General features: G+C 40.1%; 1 protein-coding gene and 2 pseudogenes across 1 annotated transcript; 1 reads left to right on the forward strand and 2 right to left on the reverse strand.

Annotated features, from left to right (window-relative positions):
* Positions 1-1,540: 1,540 nt before the first annotated feature.
* LOC137715792 (uncharacterized) lies at positions 1,541-2,443 on the forward strand. Its single transcript, XM_068455139.1, has one exon. It carries the CDS (start codon positions 1,588-1,590, stop codon positions 2,287-2,289), a length of 702 nt encoding a protein of 233 aa, XP_068311240.1. The 5' UTR covers positions 1,541-1,587; the 3' UTR covers positions 2,290-2,443.
* A 78-nt stretch (positions 2,444-2,521) lies between these two features.
* On the reverse strand, positions 2,522-5,157 carry LOC137715791 (L-type lectin-domain containing receptor kinase IX.1-like; annotated as a pseudogene).
* Positions 5,158-6,195: 1,038 nt separating this feature from the next.
* LOC137714559 (L-type lectin-domain containing receptor kinase IX.1-like) lies at positions 6,196-7,983 on the reverse strand (annotated as a pseudogene).
* Positions 7,984-18,963: the final 10,980 nt, after the last annotated feature.

The raw sequence follows: 18,963 nt of genomic DNA on the forward strand, positions 1-18,963 counted from the left end.
GAGTTCATGCCCAACGGCATCTAAGATTCTCATCTATCCAAAGCTGAAAGTTGTTAACCAGCTGGGAGGCAAGATACTAAATTGCTCAAAGGCTTGGCCTGCGGGTTGAGCTATTTACATCAAGTGTGGGATAAATGTGTCCTACATGTACAGGGATATCAAATCTAGCAATGTTATGCGAAACTTGGGGGTCTTGGATTAGCTTGACTTGTGGATCACGAAGAAAAGCCACAAACAACAATTGTGGCTGGAACCAGGGGGCTACATGGCTGTGGAGTATGTTATGACAGAAAAGGCTAGCAGGCAATCAGACGTCTACATGTTCGAAGTTGTTGCTTGGGAAATAGTTCTCGGGAGAAAACCCATTGATCCAAGTTTAGAAAGAAAGTAGCATAATCGAAATGGTTGAGTGGGTAATTGGGACCTTTTTAGAGAAGGGAAAGCAGCTGACCCGAAATTGTGTGGAGATTTCGATGAGAAACAAATAGAGTGCCTGATGATTGTTGGGTTATGGTGTGCGCATGCTGATTATAATTTTAGACCTTCAATACAACAAGCGATTCAAGTGCTTAACTTCGAAGTTCCGTTGCCCATTCTCCCATCAGAGATGCCGGTGGCCATATATTTTACCTTCTCCAGTATTATTCTCAATGTTGTACCTAGTGATAGTAGTGCTGGCTCTGAAGGTCATACTAAGTGTTCAGCCAACACTTACAGGATTAGTTCTTTGTAGGACATTGTATATCTTGTTCAATAACTTCTTTTAAGTTCCATCACTTTGGTAAGTGAATTGGTGTAATTTAATCAAATATGATAATACCCCATTTAGAAATGTTTCTATGGTAAGAATGTCCTTACTGAAAAGTGCGTAATTTGATGATCGAAAACGTTCCGTTCTCATTTTAATTTTGAAGTTCTCTTTCAAGAATTATCCATGTTAAAAAGGTTTTAATCAGTAATTGTTTAGCCAATTGATTATTCACCTTTTCATTTCAATTTTATCTAACAAACCTTGTTTTTCTTTCATTTTAAATTACTTAACGCACTATCAAGATCGATCTTGATAGTGTGTTAGACCTCACATTTATATGTGGAGGATCTAGCGGTGGCAATTCGTGTATGCATGTTGAGTAAGTGTCCACATGAGCATGATTAGGGCTAACTTAAGTACAACACAATTATTAGTTGGACGATTTTTCCAAACCTAAACATGGCACAATTATTAAACATGTTAAATATTGATATGATAGTAACCCGTTCGATGTTTATAAGTGCAAAGTTGTCCACAATTTATAATATACAAGGAAAATTTTATTTGACTCGAAATTTTTTTTGCTCATATAACCTCTTTATATGAGTTCAAATAAGATTTTCTAATAAATAATCAAAAAAAATTTATTTTGTGGTAAGTGGTTTGTTGCTTTATTTATGAGAAATTTTACTTTACATTCGAGATCCTGTGTTCAAATCCAAATATCCTATCCTCTGTAAAAATACAAAAGGCAACAAACAAAAGCACAAAACAAAGAAAAAGCCTCGGTTTAGGAGGGAGTAGGGAGTAAAAAAAAAAGAGAAAAAAATAGAGGCATGAAGTTCACCGACTCACCAGTGATAGAGCTGCCGGTGCGCGACGCCCTCCTTTCCCTCCAACAAGACAACGGCTCCTTCCACGTCGGCACCTCCGTCTGGCCCTGCTCCTTAGTCCTCGTCAAGTTCGCCGAGCGCTGGGCCCCACCCAACCCCAACAACCCCTACTCCGCCCTCCTCGACTTCCACGGCAAGCGCGCCGTCGAGCTCGGCGCCGGATGCGGGGCTGCCGGCATGGGCCTGTACCTCCTCGGCCTGACCGACCTCGTCCTCACAGATATTCCCGCGGTCATGCCCGCACTGAAGCACAACCTCAAGCGCAACAAGCCGGTCCTGGGGAAAACGATCAAGCACGCCATCGTGCACTGGAACAAGGCGGCCGATCAGGCCAAGTCCCTGAGTCCGCCGTACGACGTCGTGGTGGCGACCGACGTTGTCTACATCGAGGAGACTGTGGGCCCGCTCGTGTCCACCATGGAGGCGCTTGTTAAGGACGACGGGGTTGTTTTGCTTGGGTACCAAGTGAGGTCCCCGGAAGCACACCAACTGTTCTGGGAAATGTGTGAGAGAGTTTTTTCGATCGAGAAAGTTCCTCATGAGGATTTGCACCCGAATTATGCGTACGAAGAGGCCAATGTGTTCGTCTTGCGCAAGAAACAAAGAGGAGAACTCGCTCATCAGATTAGTCCTCTTGAATCCTGAGTGCAGGTTTTTGGTTTTCGGATTTCGGATTTCGGTTCTTCTGTATTGTTATCTGCAAAAGATATTGTGCAAGTTTGTGTGGATTATTCTTGTGTGTTTTTGTAAAATAACTGCTCGAAAATTCTACAATGTACCGGTATATGGGTACATTGGACGGCTGAATTTGCGTGTCTAGATTTTGACGGTCTCAATCAAGCCGTTCAAACACCGGTGCATGTTAGAAAGCTACACTGCTACTTGATGCTGTTGTTGTCTATAAATGCAGTTGTCTGAAAACACAGTACTTGTAAATTTGCTTACCAAATGATCATGGGATTAGTACTCTAGGGAGCCCCAAGCTAAAACTTGTTTGATCAAATCAAATTTTCACTAGTAACTTACACTCATATATAATCGGAGAATTCCTAGCGTAGCAATTGAAACGATAGAAAAAAGATAGCCGAGCTTATCATTCGATGGTGGTGGAACATCGGAAAGATGAAAAATCAGAAGCCCGGCTCCCTAATCCATCCTCCGTTCTCTCTCGCTTCATCTCCTCTCATTTTTCTATTCATCATGGCCGTGCGCAGCCTCAATACAAAGCAGACTGCGAGAAAGATTGTGTACAGGTGAGATTCAGAAGCATTAGTGCTAGTCAACCTCGAGAGTGACATTGAAGGAGGAGTTGACATTGAAGGAGATGATGGAAAAATTGGCTTGTTTGATGGGAGAATTGGCAATGGAAGTTCGAAGTTAAGCGCCCGAATTGCTTCTTGAATTGAAGGTCTTGAACTGTCACACGGATGAGCACACCACAATCCGACAATCATCAAGCACTCCATCTGCTTCTCATCAAAATTCCTACACAATTTTGGGTCAGCTGCTTCTGTGACTTTCCCTTCTTCATAAAGCTCCCAAACCCATTCCACCATATCGATTTTACTCCTTTCTGCCCGGCGATCAATGGGTTTTCTCCCGCAGGCTATTTCCAAAGCAACAACTCCGAAGCTGTACACATCTGTTTTCTTGGAATATTTACCGTCTACAATGAATTCAGGAGCCATGTAGCCATAGGTTCCGGCAATAAAAGTGTCTATTCCTTCTTCGTGGTCCAGAAGCTTTGCTAACCCAAACCCCCCTAGTTTAGGGTTGAAATTTGAATCCAACATAACGTTCCTGGATTTGACATCCCTATGCAGCACAAAATGTTCCAATTCTTGTTGTAGATAGAGCAACCCGGCGGCTAAGCCTTGAGCAATTTTGTATCGTACCTCCCAAACTAACGAGCTTTCTTCTTCAAACAAATGAGCATCTAACCTACCGTTGGGCATGAACTCGAAAGCCAGTAGGAGTTGTCTTTTTTCGTGGCACCAACCGATGAGTTGCATCAGATTCCGATGCCTAAGTTGACTGATGATCCTCACTTCTGATACAACTTCCTTGATCCCCATTTCAGGTCCTAATGATATCTTCTTAACAGCAGCGTAGGAGTCCAAGTCTTTTAGGTAGCCCTTGTAAACCACCCCAAAGTTTCCCTCTCCAAGCTTTTCTCTCTCACTAAAATGTCCTGTCGCAGAAGCCAATTCGCTGTACGAAATCTGCCTGGGGCCGCCAATCACCTTCTGTAACTGGTCAACCAAGTCATAAAGACTCATAAGGTTTGTATCAGTCCTTTCTCTGACTATCCTTTTCTTGCACGAGTTGAACACACCCAAACCCACGACACAGATCAAGATGAATCCACCACTACCAGTAGTACTACCGATAATCACCGCCAGAGATTTCTTGCGTTTTCTTGACTTGGCTTTAGAACTATGGCCTGGCGTTGGAACTGGAGACTCTTGCTTTTTTTGTTCCCCCGAAAGAGTTAGAGATTCATCATCAACCAGAGTAGAAGTGAAATTCCACATGGTGATGTGCAGAGCAGAAGAAGCACCTGTTGAAGCAGAAAAGCCAACGATGACCCAATCCGGCAAGCATTTATTCAGATCAACCATGTAACTGAGAGAATCAACTACTTGCTCGTGGGTATCATTGGCATGATTGGTGAAGGAAACACTAAGGTTTTTCGAGTTTGAATTATAACGAATCCAAGCACGACTAAGTTTTCCTTCCAGAATTCCACTATTCCAAGGCCTGGTAATATTGGACTTGACAGAGTTGATGTCAATCCCCACACGACCGCCATCTGGATCCTCCACAGTTGGCCTGTGGATATCAAACTCCACTGCCACAAACGGGTACTCATTTCTTGGCTCAGTAACATTTTCCACGGAGCTGTTGACAGGGAGGCCCATACTGCTACCTACTCCAAGTGCTCGGTTGAGTAAGGATCCATTTGGCGCTAAGAAGAAGGCCAGCCCCTCGACATAGGAGGGGGTGGCACTGTTTTTCGTATCAATCATGAACGTGAAACTTGTGTTGAAATCAGCAAGTTTTCCTGTATTATTGTCCCGGAGCAGGAAGGATTCGCTGTAGGTAGCACGGCCAACACTTCCATTAGCTTTATTTGTTTCCCCACCCAGGCTGCCTTCAGTGAGGCAAATGGATTGGTTGCCGATAACAGCATCTCCCTCGGTAACTAATTTTTTCAACTCTTCCGTACTGTTGGTGTGATCACTTTGTCGGAAAGTGGGAAATTCGAAAGATAAGGGAGCTGCACAAGGGATTAACAGCAGGAGGAGAATAACAAGGAAGTGATGATCAAGCTTCGGTGTGAGAGGAGTGCGATGATAGCCAAATCATGGGCAACCATTTTTTGTTTTGGTGGGAAAGAAAAACACTGGCGCTGATGAGACGAGAGATGCTCTCTTGTCACCGATTCACCACGAGACAAGTAAGCGGGCTGGAGAAACTGTCGTCTAAAATAGAGAAGCAGATGATTGCAGATTGAAATTTCCAGTTGGAAATATATAGAGAAGTTTCATGGGAAAGGACTTGAAGACCTGGTTGACCGACTGTACGTAGTGAGTGAAAGTGTTCCGAAACCAGCAGTTGGGGTCATCAACTATGTCATGTCGTGCGAAGTTGGCTTGCAAGTTTCAACGCGTTCAGCCCGTTACCCTGAAATGATAAAACTACATCTTGGAAACTTCTTAAAAAGGGGCTTTTGATTTTCTTGAGTTTTTTATTTCAGCCCGTTACCTTGAAAACATGAAACTACATTTCCTAATTGCTAAATGATCATTTTTCCAGATTTTGTCAATATATTATTTATATTTAATCAGTACTTCAGTAGTGTTGTCAATATTTGATTAATATGTCATCATTATTTGATTTTAATCATTGAAATTTGTAAGGGGAATTATTATTAGCACTTCAAAAATCTCATTCTGTACTCCAAACTTTCTATATTAGGAAAGAAAAATACACTTATAAGGAATGTATAATGAGATTTTTGGAATGTCAATAACACTTCCCTTTGTAAAATTATCATTTTTGCCATTTTCTCAAGAATATTGAACGGGAAACCTCATGAACCAAATTGATGATAGGTTAACAGAAGAATCAAATTGATGACAAGTTAACAGAAGAACTAAATTGATTTGCGAGACTCATTTTAGAGACCAAATGGACAGATTTTCTATTTCATAGATCTTTTTTATTGAAAGGTCCAACTTGAGGGACCAAACTTGACAAAATATAACCCTCATATAATCTGAATATTTAGACGGAAAGCCAAATACCATTGTAGTTTTGGCTTTGGCATGTGGTAGTAAATATACAATGAATTGCAATCATGAGATTACATAGTTTACACAAATTACAACGCCAGTTTTGAAGCTAATATGAACCACCATTCTATGGCTTTTCACAATTAAGGCCCAGAGCTCGAATTTTTGCAATATTGAGACATATTAAATTGAGGAGCAAAATAGATAAACCAAACCAGGAGTACTATCACGGGACAACATGAGAGACATTCAACTAAGGTGCAAAATATGGTGCCATTGGCATGGGCATTATTGATGGGAGAATGGGCAATGGAACTTCAAAGTTAAGCACTTGAATCGCTTGCTGTATCGATGGTCTCATATTGTAATTTGGGTGAGCACACCACAACCCAACAATCATCAAGCACTCCATTTGCTTCGCATCAAAATCTCCGCATAGTTTCGGATCAGCTGCTTCAAGGACTTTCCCTTCTCCATAAAGCTCCCACACCCACTCCACCATACTGGTTTCAATACTTTCAAACTTAGAGAAATCGATGGGTTGTCTCCCGCAAGCCACCTCCAAAGCAACAACTCCAAAGCTATAAGCATCAAATTCCTTGCTAGCCTTGCCTGTGGATACATATTCCGGAGCCACGTAGCCCTAGTTCCTGCTAGAGTAGTTGTTTTCGATTGCTTTCCGTGGTCCACAAGTCGAGTTAATCCAAAGTCTCCAAGTTTCGCTGTGAAATTAACATCCAACATAACATTGCTGGATTTGATATCCCTATTAAGCACACATTGTTCCCATCCTTGGTGTAGATAGAACAAACCACACGCTAAACCTTGCACAATTTTGTATCTTACCTCCCAAACCAACAAGGCTTTAGCCCTGAAAAGATGGAAATCTAAACTGCCGTTTGGCATGAACTCGTAAACAAGTAGAAGCTCTCTTTTTTTCGTGGCACCAACCAATGAGTTGCACTAGGTTCCGATGCTTAAATCGACTTATGACGGTTACTTCTGATGCGTACTCCTTCAGCCCTTGTCTAGACCGCTTAGATATCCTCTTAGGCGCACATATGACTTCAAGTCTTTTATGAAGCCTTTATAAACCCCACCAAATCCTCCCTCTCCAAGCTTTTCTCTCTCCGCAAAGTTACTTGTCGCACGAGCCAACTTGTTATAGGAAAACTTCCTCGGGCCAGTTTGCTTTTCGAAATCATTGTCAATCGAGTCCATGTTTGCCATAGTACGTTCATCAATGTTTTCTCCTCTTTTCCACCTCTTCCTCAAGATGAACCAAACAAAACCAAACGCACCAACCAACACAAAACCCCCACCAGCACCCAGTGCAACGAACATTAGTATACTATTAGAAGTTGCGTTTGTATTAGTTTCATAATCATGTAGATAAGTGGAGTTAAAATCCCATGAGAAGATCTTATGCAAAGCAAAAGCAGCACCTGAGGTTGCCATGGAGGCGAGAATCCGGCAATGACCAGATCGGGCAAGTACTGAGTCAGATTGACTTTGTGATAAATAGAAATCAATACTTGACTGCCATTTACCAAACTAGTGAAGGTAACGCTAAGACTTTTTGAGGTAGAATTGTAACCATAATTTCAGCACTATTTTTTTTTTCCTTCCAAAATTCCACCGTTCCAAGGTTTGAATATTTTTTGGGACTTGAGCGAGTTAATGTCTATACCCACATGATCCCCTTCAGGATCATCCATGCTTTCGTCCTTGTCTGTGTAGATATCAAACTCCACTGCGCCAAATGGGTACCGTGAACTCCTTGGCATGTCTCCCGGCAGGTTCTTCACGGGGAGGCCAGACTGCCGCCCATTACTAGCGTGCGGTTGAATATGGACCCGTTTGGCGCTAGGAAGAACATGAGGCCGTCTGCATAGGGGGTTTTGTTTTGGGAATCAATGACGAATCTGAAATGTGTGGTGAAATCAGCTAGTTTTCCAGTGGTGGATTCCCGAAGGAGGAAGGGCTGGTGGTAGGTGGCTCGGATTTTAAAATATTTGCCCGACAAAGATTTATAAAACATCGTCGTACAAATCTGTAAATTTAATTTACTTTTTGGTTTAAATAATTAAATAATTTTTTAAAATTAATTTTGTTACAAATTTTAAATGAAACTTTTGTTTGTATACAAAATAAATATCATTCAATACATATCATTACATTTACATCACAATTTTTCATTAATCATTGTCTAAATTAGAATAAATATCATCACTATTGTCAATTCAAACTCCCATTCCTCCTCGTCTGTAGGCACGTCAACACCGGCATATAATTTGATGGGAGATTCGGCAATGGAACCTAGAGTTGAATTGCTAGTTGCATATGATGAAGGCCAAGCCTTGAGCAATTTTCTTTCTTGCTCCCCAAGTTAACAAGCTCTGTTCCTTCCACAGATGAGAATCTAAGCTGCCATTGGAACAAGAAATCATAAGAAGTACGAATTTCTTTCGTGGCACCAACGAATCAGTTGCACAAGATTCCAAAGCCAAAGTTGACTGATAATTTTTGCTTCTCATGCATAATCCTTCGTCCTTGCGCGGAACCCCTTGATATCCTCTTACAACAACGTGTATATATATATATGGCTCCAATTCTGGTATAAATCCTTTGTTAACCCCGCCAAACCCTCCCTCTCCAAGCGTCTTTTCCTCGAAAAAATTACTCTGGTGGAGCCCAATTCGCAATATGAAAACCTCCTCAGGCCAGTCCCCCTTTTTGAATTCATCATCAATAAACTCATGAATCATAGGATCCTCATCACTTCCAGTTGTTTCCCTCTTTTTCCACAAGACGAACCAAACCCAAGCCAACCCACCAAGCAATACAGCACATCGACCAATCCTCAATCCAATTACTAGTCTATCCCTTGATCATTTCCTGACTTAGGCTTACAAGTGCTAGCAATTAGACTTGGCAGTGGAACTAGAACCACTGACGTTTTGTTGTCCGTTGAAATGTCGATCTCATGGGGATCAACTAATGAAGTGCAATTAAAATTCCATGAGGTCTTAAACAGAGCAACAGAGTTCCCTGTTGAAGCGGAGAACCCAACCATGTAATAGAGATAGCAGCAAGGAGAAGGAGAGATCAAGTTGTAATGGAAAGTTAAAAACTGGAATGGAGGAGTAGATTAAGGAAAAGAGGGAAGGACCATGGACCTGTCACCGTGTGATGTTGCATGATACTTTTCTTTCTTCATAAAATCGGTCCACGTATGTGTGATTTTTCTTTAGTGCATCACTGCAGTGAGTGCGAACACAATTTCACATCAATCAATTCTATAAATTGTTATTTTCCCTTAACGTAGATAATATTGTTTGTTAAAAAAAAAATATAAATTGCTCTTTTAGATTGGATCTGCGGATTAGTACAACTCCATACCAAGAAGAATGCTACCACTATTCTCAGCACAAACACTTGAATATGGTGCATTACAACTCTAAGCACACACATTACCACTTATCACATTTAGTATAGGGAATTTAAAGAATGCTCATATGTGAGGGATAGAGATAGAATCATGATTCATGAAGAACACGACAGATGTTTTTGTACGTGCCGAAAGAGGGAAACCGGCTGATTGAATCAATTTTGCACTATCCAAAAAATCACTCCCGTTGCCACTTAGTACTATAATCTAGTAGTGTTCTTCTTCATTTGTAACTGAGAGGTTTTAGGTTCAATTTTCGCCAAAGGCGAGTTTGAACCATAATATTGTTAGCCAATTGTGAGACTAAGCTCATTCCCCTATCCTTATTGTAGATAATATCGTCTGTTAAAAAAAAAAAAATCACTCCTGTTCTTCTGACCCTATGATCAAGGAAAAGTATGGTCCCTTATTGTTTGAACTTAATCTAACAGTGGAGAAGAATAAATGTTCATTTATTGTTGAACTTTTTCCTCTACCGTTGGATTAAGATTGAATAGTAATTAAGTGACCGCAATAATCATAGACCATAGGGTCCATGAGAATGGGACTCTTCAAAACATATGTAACATATACAAATTTATTCTTAAAGGAAAACATACAAGAAAAATCAATTGAACTTCAAATTTAAACTATTCACAAATACATCATAAATATGAACAGAAAATCTTTAAGCGAAAACTCGGTACTAATTGGTGAAGAACAGGGAAAGAGCAAGGTGACGTCTTCAAGTTTGACCTCCTTCAGAACCAGAAGTATCACAAGACAAGTTTGAGAGCGATCTCGGAGGAGCGAAATAGGTGGCCACCGGCATCTTTGGTGGGAGATTCGGCAATGGAACATCAAAGTTCAGCACTAGAATTGCTTGTTGCATTGAAGGCCTCATATTGTAATCTGGATGAGCACACCTTAAACAAACAATCATCAGGCACTCCGTTTGTTTCTCATCAAAATCTCCACACAGTTTTTGGCCAGCTGCTTCAATGACTTTGTCTTCTACATAAAGCTCTCAAACCCACTCCACCATATTCACCTTACTAATACCGAACTTTGGATCGATGGGTTTTCTCTCACAAGAAATCTACAAAGCAACAACTCCGAAGCTACATACATCTGATTCCTTGCTAGCCTTTCCCGTGACGAGATAATCTGGAGCCATGTAGCCCATGGTTCTAGCCAAAATCGTCATTTGTGATTGTTGATATCTCTATGCAGCACACGTTGCTCCCATTCTTCGTGTAGATAGTGATAAACATAATGATCCTACATGTCATCCAACTCAGCAATCCAAGCCAAATAGTTCTCCAAGTCAGCGATCCACACATGAGCAATTTGAATTCCACGCTTCCCGCTCACCAAGCCAAAACCACACCTTGGATGACTTAAGAACTCTTCCTCAGATAGAGAAACAAAACAATCCTATATCCTTTTAGACTCTATCTTTATCTGACGGATTGGGCAGGTGGTAATTACCAAGTTGAGGATAATATGGGGGTTGTTGGAAGTGGGCTTATGGCACATCTCTCTGATAATTCCACATGCCTCACTCGTCATTTAACTGAGTTGAGCTTATGCAATCAATGTTTAAAACCCTAGTTTAAGTTCTTTCAGATAGAACAGCCCGGATGCTAAACCTTGAGCAATTTTGTATAGAAATGAGAATCTAAGCTCCCATTAGGCATGAGCTCATAGACAAGCAAGGATTTTCTTTCGTGGTACCAACCAATCAGTTGAAAGGTTGCGATGCCTAAGTCGACTAATGATCTTTACTTCCGATGTATAAATACTCTATGCCTAGTCCCAGTTTCGTGTCGGTTTTGGCTATGGAATTGTTCACATTAAAAACCGGGCTAGATCTTGCCATTGATGCAGGGTGGTTTCCCCTTATTGTTGAATCGGATTCACAATCACTATCAAACTTGTTACTCAGGATGAACCATGCTTGGTGCCTGAAGGATACTTTGTGGATGTTTCTTGACAACTATCTTAAGACCAGTGTCTGATCCCTCGAGCCATCTCCAGACATGCGAATGGAGTTGCACATTAGATTGCGCGACATGGCCTTCATGAACAAGACTTGGTTTTTTGGAATGATGTAGGCCCACTGTGGATTGCTGATATTTTAATTTCGGAGTCTGTAACTACTTAAATATTTTGATGTAGTCTTTGTTGGCTTGCTCGGTCTCTTTTCCTTCACTCGAATTTTTGTCAAGTGATTTAAGGTTTTCCAGAGACCATCACTTTGAGCTTGCCCTTGGACTATTGTATGTTTTGGCTTTCTGCCCCTGGTTATAAAATATTACCCTTTCAAAAAAAGACTCGCTCGATATCTTCTTGACAACTAAATATGACTCCAAATCTGGTATAAACCCGTTGATAAACCCCACCAAACCCTCCCTTTCCAAGCTTCCTTTCCTCGAAAAAATTACTCGTGGCACAAGCGAAATCACTATACAGAAACCTAGGGCAACCCCCTTTTCAAATTCGTTACCCCTAAATTCATGAACCATTGATTATCATCAATGGCGGAGCCAAAATTTCTTATGAGGATGACACGCCCCGATCCTGATGTCTGTGGGATATCAGGATAGTCACGTGCTAGCCGACACCTGAAGGAGACGCAAGCCATTTATGAATGCAAATACTGAGAACATGTGACAAAATGCATATAAATTTGATACGAATACTAATATAACAAAATAATATTTAACAGCCGACAATGAATTCATAAAGATGATGCATGGCATGTTCAGAGCATATTCTAATTAGAATATAAGCGGAAGGTGGAATTACAATGAAGTCAGAGCTGAAAAGATAGATCGATGTCAACGGTAGGGGAATGCCTCGTAGCTCACGTCATATTCCTTGTACCTAGGTCCTGAGGGGGCGCAAAACAAACATGAGTGGACCAAGTTGATCTATATATATATATATAAACAGTTATCAACATACTAACCCCCAAAGCTTTATGAAAACTAATAGCATAATAAGTGGTAGGTTTACCAAGTTGATATATATATATATATATATAAACAGTTATCAACATACTAACCCCCAAAACTTTATGAAAACTAATAGCATAATAAGTGGTAGGTTTTCCGAAAACCCTAGCATGCCATAAAACATCTCATAAAGCATATCTCGTATATAGTGTGCTAAATGATGGTATCAATAATATAATATCTCTCGACCCCTTGCCAGCACCATGTCTCTCAACCCGAAGCCAAAGATTATTTCTCCAGGCCCTTTTCCAAGCTCCATGTCCCTCGACTCGAGGCCAGGGATTATTTCTCCCGGCCCATATGCCAGCACCAGATCCTCACCCCTGGGGGAATAGTGACCACTAGATACCCACAAAAACATTGAACATAATCTTTCCAAACATAGGTACATATATCTCAAAATCATCTTCATAATATAAAGTCATCCATCATCCATACTATAAAGAAGTGTGTGAAGACATGTTCTAAGTAGTATATCGTTATCCATCAGATACCCCACAAGAACATGGGTTCGATAGAAAATATGGTATTCCAAAATAAGCTCAGTATAGCATGATAATCAATTCCTCATAAAACATTCACAAAACGTATTCAGAAAATCATGGTTTTTATGTATGCATTTCTACTAATAAAACATGCATTTTAGAAGGGGATCTACTCACAGATACTTAGTCGTAGTAGAGCCATATGAAGTAGGAATAACGGAATCACCACTAGTAATTGCACCTAAGCACATAAAGAGTACAATTAATGAAACTATACTAAAATGATTGAATTTCAGGAAACAGATATCATAAACGGGTTTAGGACATCGAATAACATACAAATGGACTGCGGGTAAGGCCACGCGCCGCCCCAAGGTGGCGGCTCGAGCGGCCATGTGCCGCCCACCTCCCTATAGTGAGATGCGTTTTGGGTGGAAGCCAAAGAACAAATCTATGAGGGCATGATCCAAAGCGGACAATATCTTACTATGCGGACTGGGACGTGACAATTTGGTGTCAGAACCACTCCCCACCCGGAAGTGTGCCGACGAGGACGTCGGGCCCCTAAGGGGGTGGATTGTAAGATCCCACATTGCCCGGGAGAAAGGAGGTGATGTGTCTTATATGTACATGCCCACCTCCCTATAGTGAGACGCGTTTTGGGTGGAAGCCCAAGAACAAATCTGTGAGGGCATGGCCCAAAGCAGACAATATCTTACCATGCAGATTAGGATATGACATAGAAGATGTCTTTCACAAATATATTAAAAAAAAAATTTAAAAAAAAAAAAAAGGCTAATAACACATTACAAAACTCCTAAAAAAACATCATAATAACATATTCATTGTCAATTGTGTGTTTGAAAGTGTTTTGAAAATGACAAAGTGTTTATATAACCAATCCTTAGTTAAAATGCAAGTGAATCCCAAAAAGAACTTGAAGTGCTTCTTACAAGAAGTACATAATTGGTGATTCTTCCAAACTTTTTAAATGCTTTAACCAAAAGTGCTTTCAGTCATTTTAAAAGTACTTCCAAACATACACAATATTACGTGTTACATGATAACCTTGTCATCTATACTATTAAATTTAATAGTGCCAAATCAATAAAAAATTCTAAACACTAACACTTAAAAAAGAGGTAAGATAGAGGATAAACAATAAAAATATATAGAGAATAAGATAGATTTTACAAATCTTATTGTTGAATTAATTTGTCAGAAAAGTGTTCCAATGACGAACAAGACCAATTCATGGTTTCAGTTGAACAAACCACGCCAATTGACATGAGCCATTTGGCCAAGTTGTTTGAATTAAAAGCCGAAATTATGCATGGGGGGCATAATAATTGTTCAACACATTCGGCGGCCGAAAATGAAAAAAATTTCGCCAAGTTACAAATATTTGGAGAAAATCCTTTATTCGGCTTAGAGCGAAATCAATTTGAGAATTTTGATGTAAAAAGATCTCGGCTTGGAATAAAACATTGTTGGCCTCTTCCACTTTATTGTTCGGCCACTTTTATTTTCATTTGCTAAAATATATATATATATTTTCTTAACCATTCGGTTTTTCAGTCGATACTTGAGAAAATAAGGGGGGCAACAAGATGGTGTGCTGGCCTGAAGGAATGGAATTTTAGTGCTGAATACATTTTTATTCGGCGATCGTTTTTCAGTGGTCCTCGGCCACATGGCTCGGCTGATTTTCGCATCTTCAGAATCATGTCTTCCTTCCATTCGCTCAGCCATGGGAGTTCAGTTTTTAATGAGAAAGAGGTCAACTTTGATGGGGGATATGCATGACCAACAACATCATTTCTAGTTGGTCTTGTGCTTCCTCTCTGGCCTCAGGTGCACTGAAGGCTTTCTCGAAAGTCATGCTTGACTCATGGAGATTATTTTATAGAAGGGAACGCTAAATAATAGGAGTTTAGTTTTTCCATTCGGCCAGGTCATTCTGCCATTAAGACTTCCATTCGGCCAGGCCGAGCTTGGCCAACAACCGAGGCTATGAAATGGATACACCATGTGGGGAGAGTGATCTGCTTAACCGATGACTTCATTTTCAACGATATGAGAGGTTCTTCAACTGTCTAATTTCCTTAACCATTCGGCTTACGAGCCGAAGCTCAAGGAAACTGGGGGGCAATGTTTGGACCCGATTTTACACTATCGGCCCGAGTAATCTAGACCGTTGAATAAGCATAGCCCTTAACACATCTTGATAGAAAATGGATATTGTTTGGGCCCAAGGCTTTCCAAATATATTATGGGCTGCCTGGTAGCCCTAGGCCATTTAATGAAGATGGCCGAGTCTTAATGCAATTTGGATTCTCGGCCGGAAATGAATACGGCCTGAAAGGGGGGTGGGTTCAAAGTCCTAATAAAAGTAGGATTGGTCGAGATAAAGTTGGATCATAACAAGAAGTCCTAATTTGAATGTAGTTTCAACTTGATCTCGATGAGGATTTGTTGCTATAAATAGAGAGTAGAGTGCATCATTTAAAGGACCTTCAATTCAACACACAACTGCCTTGCGCAAAACCTCTCAAACATCTTGAGACTTTTTATTTTCTTTTTCCCGCCGACACATCTTAAGTTTGGATAAACAGCACTGTGGAGGCAACCGACGAACACCTTCAGTTTGGATAAACAACATTGTTGTCATAGAATCAGCCTACCGAGGAGCACCTTCAGTTTGGAAAAACAGCACTGTGTCGAGACCGACTGGTTACCTATCCAAGTCTCAATCGAGAAGGGTTTTCGAATCCTTATTGGCAAAGGTCATCTTATTAGCCTTATTGGCGAAGTAAGGTGTTACGAGTTACGACATTCGGCGTACTGGACGCCGAGTGATTTTATAATTGGATACTCACAAGTGAGTTTCAGAGTTCGGCATTCTGACGGCCGAACCACATTCACCATCAAGACATACATCACCTTTGAATACTTGTGTCCGTACAGTCTGGTGTCGATTCGATGTGCTTATACTTTTACGAATATAATCACTGTGACCGAATCCGACGCCGACGATTAATGAACTTCACATAACTAGTAGCCTTGTCTTCAGGCTCGAGAATCCAAAGGCCGAGATTTGTTCCTTCCTCGGCCCTAGTCGCAAGATAAAGAAGTCAGCAACGCGCTCAATGCAACATCAACAAATTTTACTCCTCGGCCGAGCTCGGCCGACGAGTTGGCACGCTCCGAATTCAACCGAATGACGTAGTTAGCTTATTAATTACTCGGCCTGCGCGCCACGTAGGCTTTGTAATTTTTAGGGTCAACAGATATACATAATAAAGTGCTCGAGTTATAATGGTGAGCTGTAATAAGACTTGGAAGTTGAAATTTGAAATAGGAAATAAAAGGTTTGGCTTGTTGTACTATTGACCAATTAGACCATCTCGAACCTTGGCCTAAAATCTAATAATATTTAACCCGTAAACAATAAGTTTCAGCCCAGAAACAGCTTTTCTGCTCCAATCCTTCTGACCTAAAATTTTAGCCCCGGATTATTAAAGAATGAAATTAGGCTAATCTTTCAACTTTCAAACTGTTTTTGTTTCCTAAAAATCCTCAATCTTTCTACTTTCAAAGTGTTTTTGTTTCCAATTATGACCTCTAACATGCTCTTTTGCCATCTTGAAAAATTTGGAAATATGGTAGAAAGAAAAATTGGAAGAATTGTTGGAGAAAAGTGAGTTTCGTGTGGATGTTTGAACAAATACATAGGTATTTATAGAGTTTTGGGGTGAATTTTGAGTTAAATAATTTTAACCGTTAGATTTTTTGTTTTTTTTTTTACCGTTACATTTTATTATATTCGATCTATGCCATTGGATTCAATAAATATATAAATATAAAACTAAAAAAAATAATTTGAACCTGGACCGTTGGATTAACCAACGGCCATTTAAATCCAATCGTTGGATCGAAAAAAGTAGCCATTGGGCTACATAAATGGCTGACACTCGGGGGGACAACCCGACGTGGGTGGGCTTGGCTGACAGGGATGCCTGGCGCGTGCAATGCTTGGGCGACTGGGGTTTGGGGTGTGGGCTTCACATCCCCGATTTCAGTCTGACCTTGTGAGGTCCACTCCAATTTGTGGCCTAAACTTAGGCCAGTATTTGGCTCCATGATGAGCTTTAGATTTTAGTTTAGTTTTAGGCCATGGATTGGGTTGTGTTTTGGGGGGGGGGGGAGGTCCACTCCAATTTGTGGCCTAAACTTGGGCCAGTATTTGGCCCCATGATGAGCTTTCGATTTTAGTTTAGTTTTAGGCCATGGATTGGGTTGTGTTTTGGGGGGGGGGGGGAGATAAGGGAATTTTAGGTTTTAGAACAGGGTTGGAGTGAGTCTGATTCTAAATGAAATAAGGGCGTGTTTACGTGAGGGGAATGGGAATTGCATTCATTCCAAGTGATTCATGTGTTTACTAACACTAGGGGAATGAAATTGTACGTGGGACCCACTAAAAATAGGGAATCAGATCCCTGATTTGCATGGAATTGGATTACCAACCAATAGGTGGTATTTGGATTCCGGAAGAAAGTCTCAACCCGGAATCATGTTTTTCTACCCAATATACCCTTATCTCCTTCCCTTTCCTCTGGTAGCACAAGACCCCTTATCTCCTTCCCTTGTCTCCGGTAGCACAGCACCCAGCGCCTTCCTTATCTCCTTCCCTCGTCTCTGGTTGCACAGCATCCAGCGCCTTCCTTATCTCCTTCCCTTATCTCCAGTGGCACAACACCCCCTTAATCTCCTTCCCTTGTCTCCAGTAGCACAGAACCCATTCAAATCAAAACTCAGTGAAGTAGACATAAGAGAGAAATAGAGACAGAGGACCAATATAATAAATAAATAAATAAATATTTGAAATTAATTAGTTATTTGGAAGAAGAAGAATCAGAAGAAGAGGAAAGAATAATCATAAGAGAAGAGGAAGAATCAGAAAGGAAGGAGATGGGATTTATAGAAGGCAAGGAGATGAGGAGAAGGGCTACGTTAATTTGGTTGTTTTTAATTGAAGGCGTTCATAGAATTGGCATACGGTGGGGGATTTTTATATGGTAAATAAAGATTTTTTTAGGATAAATAATTGTATTAGTGTCATATATACAAAATAATTGTATTATTAAAGGCTTCTTATATGTTAATTAAAGGTTTTTTTAGGATAAATAACTGTATTAGTTTTTTATATACAAAAGAATTGTATTATTAATTAGTCAAATAAAATTTCTATCTGTTTTGTACAAGGGTAGTTTAGTAACCAAGCTGCTTTTGATTCCGATTCATGTGAATTGGTAAACAATAATATAAAATATGCATCATTTACACTATGATTCCATACAATTTTAGTAAACAATTTCAACAGGAATCTGATTTTGATTCCACCCTAATTCAATTTCTCTTCACTTCAATTCCCCTCAATTTAATTACGGATTAGTAAACACGCCATAAATATAATACACAAACGAGGGAGGGTTGCAAAGAAAAATTCAGGGTGGGATCCTTGTCTGAAGGTCCCTCTGCTACAGATCATCTTAACTACTTTAGCTGCGGGGAATTAATTAGTAAAAGACTTCAGAGTGTAAGCTAGTGCTGGAGGAGTTATTGGTGGTGACAGCCATATTTTGGGGAAGAGAGCTGTCTTGTCACCATAAATAGACAAGGCAAGAGTGGCAAAGATGATTGCGGAAAATTTTTATTATATACTATTTATATTTAATTTTAAGTAAAAATATTTAAAATAATTTTTAATTACACGATGTACAATGAACGAATATAATTTACAAATTCTTGAAATCTTCACAAAAAAGATTCAGCAAAAATTTGGATTCACAGAATTGGAAGGGAATAACCATTTTTTCTTAAAGGCAAGCTGTTTGAGACAAGTAGCTTCAACATTTTTTACTGTGGTAGCTAGGAAGGAGAGAGGAAGTTGTGATTAATATTTAGGTGGATGACTAGAAAAGTATTGGGGGTTTGATAACCTTTCAATTTTGGCGTAGGATTTTCTTCTTTTTTTTTTTTTTTTTTCCTTCCCTTCATTCTTATTCTATTTGAACAATCACGGT

The sequence above is a fragment of the Pyrus communis genome, chromosome 14, assembly GCF_963583255.1.
Source record: "Pyrus communis chromosome 14, drPyrComm1.1, whole genome shotgun sequence".
NCBI classification, from domain to species: domain Eukaryota; kingdom Viridiplantae; phylum Streptophyta; class Magnoliopsida; order Rosales; family Rosaceae; genus Pyrus; species Pyrus communis.

What these genes read in the sequence shown, in the direction of transcription:
- LOC137715792 (XM_068455139.1), top strand. Translation starts at nt 1,588, where the DNA reads ATGAAGTTCACCGACTCACCAGTGATAGAGCTGCCGGTGCGCGACGCC.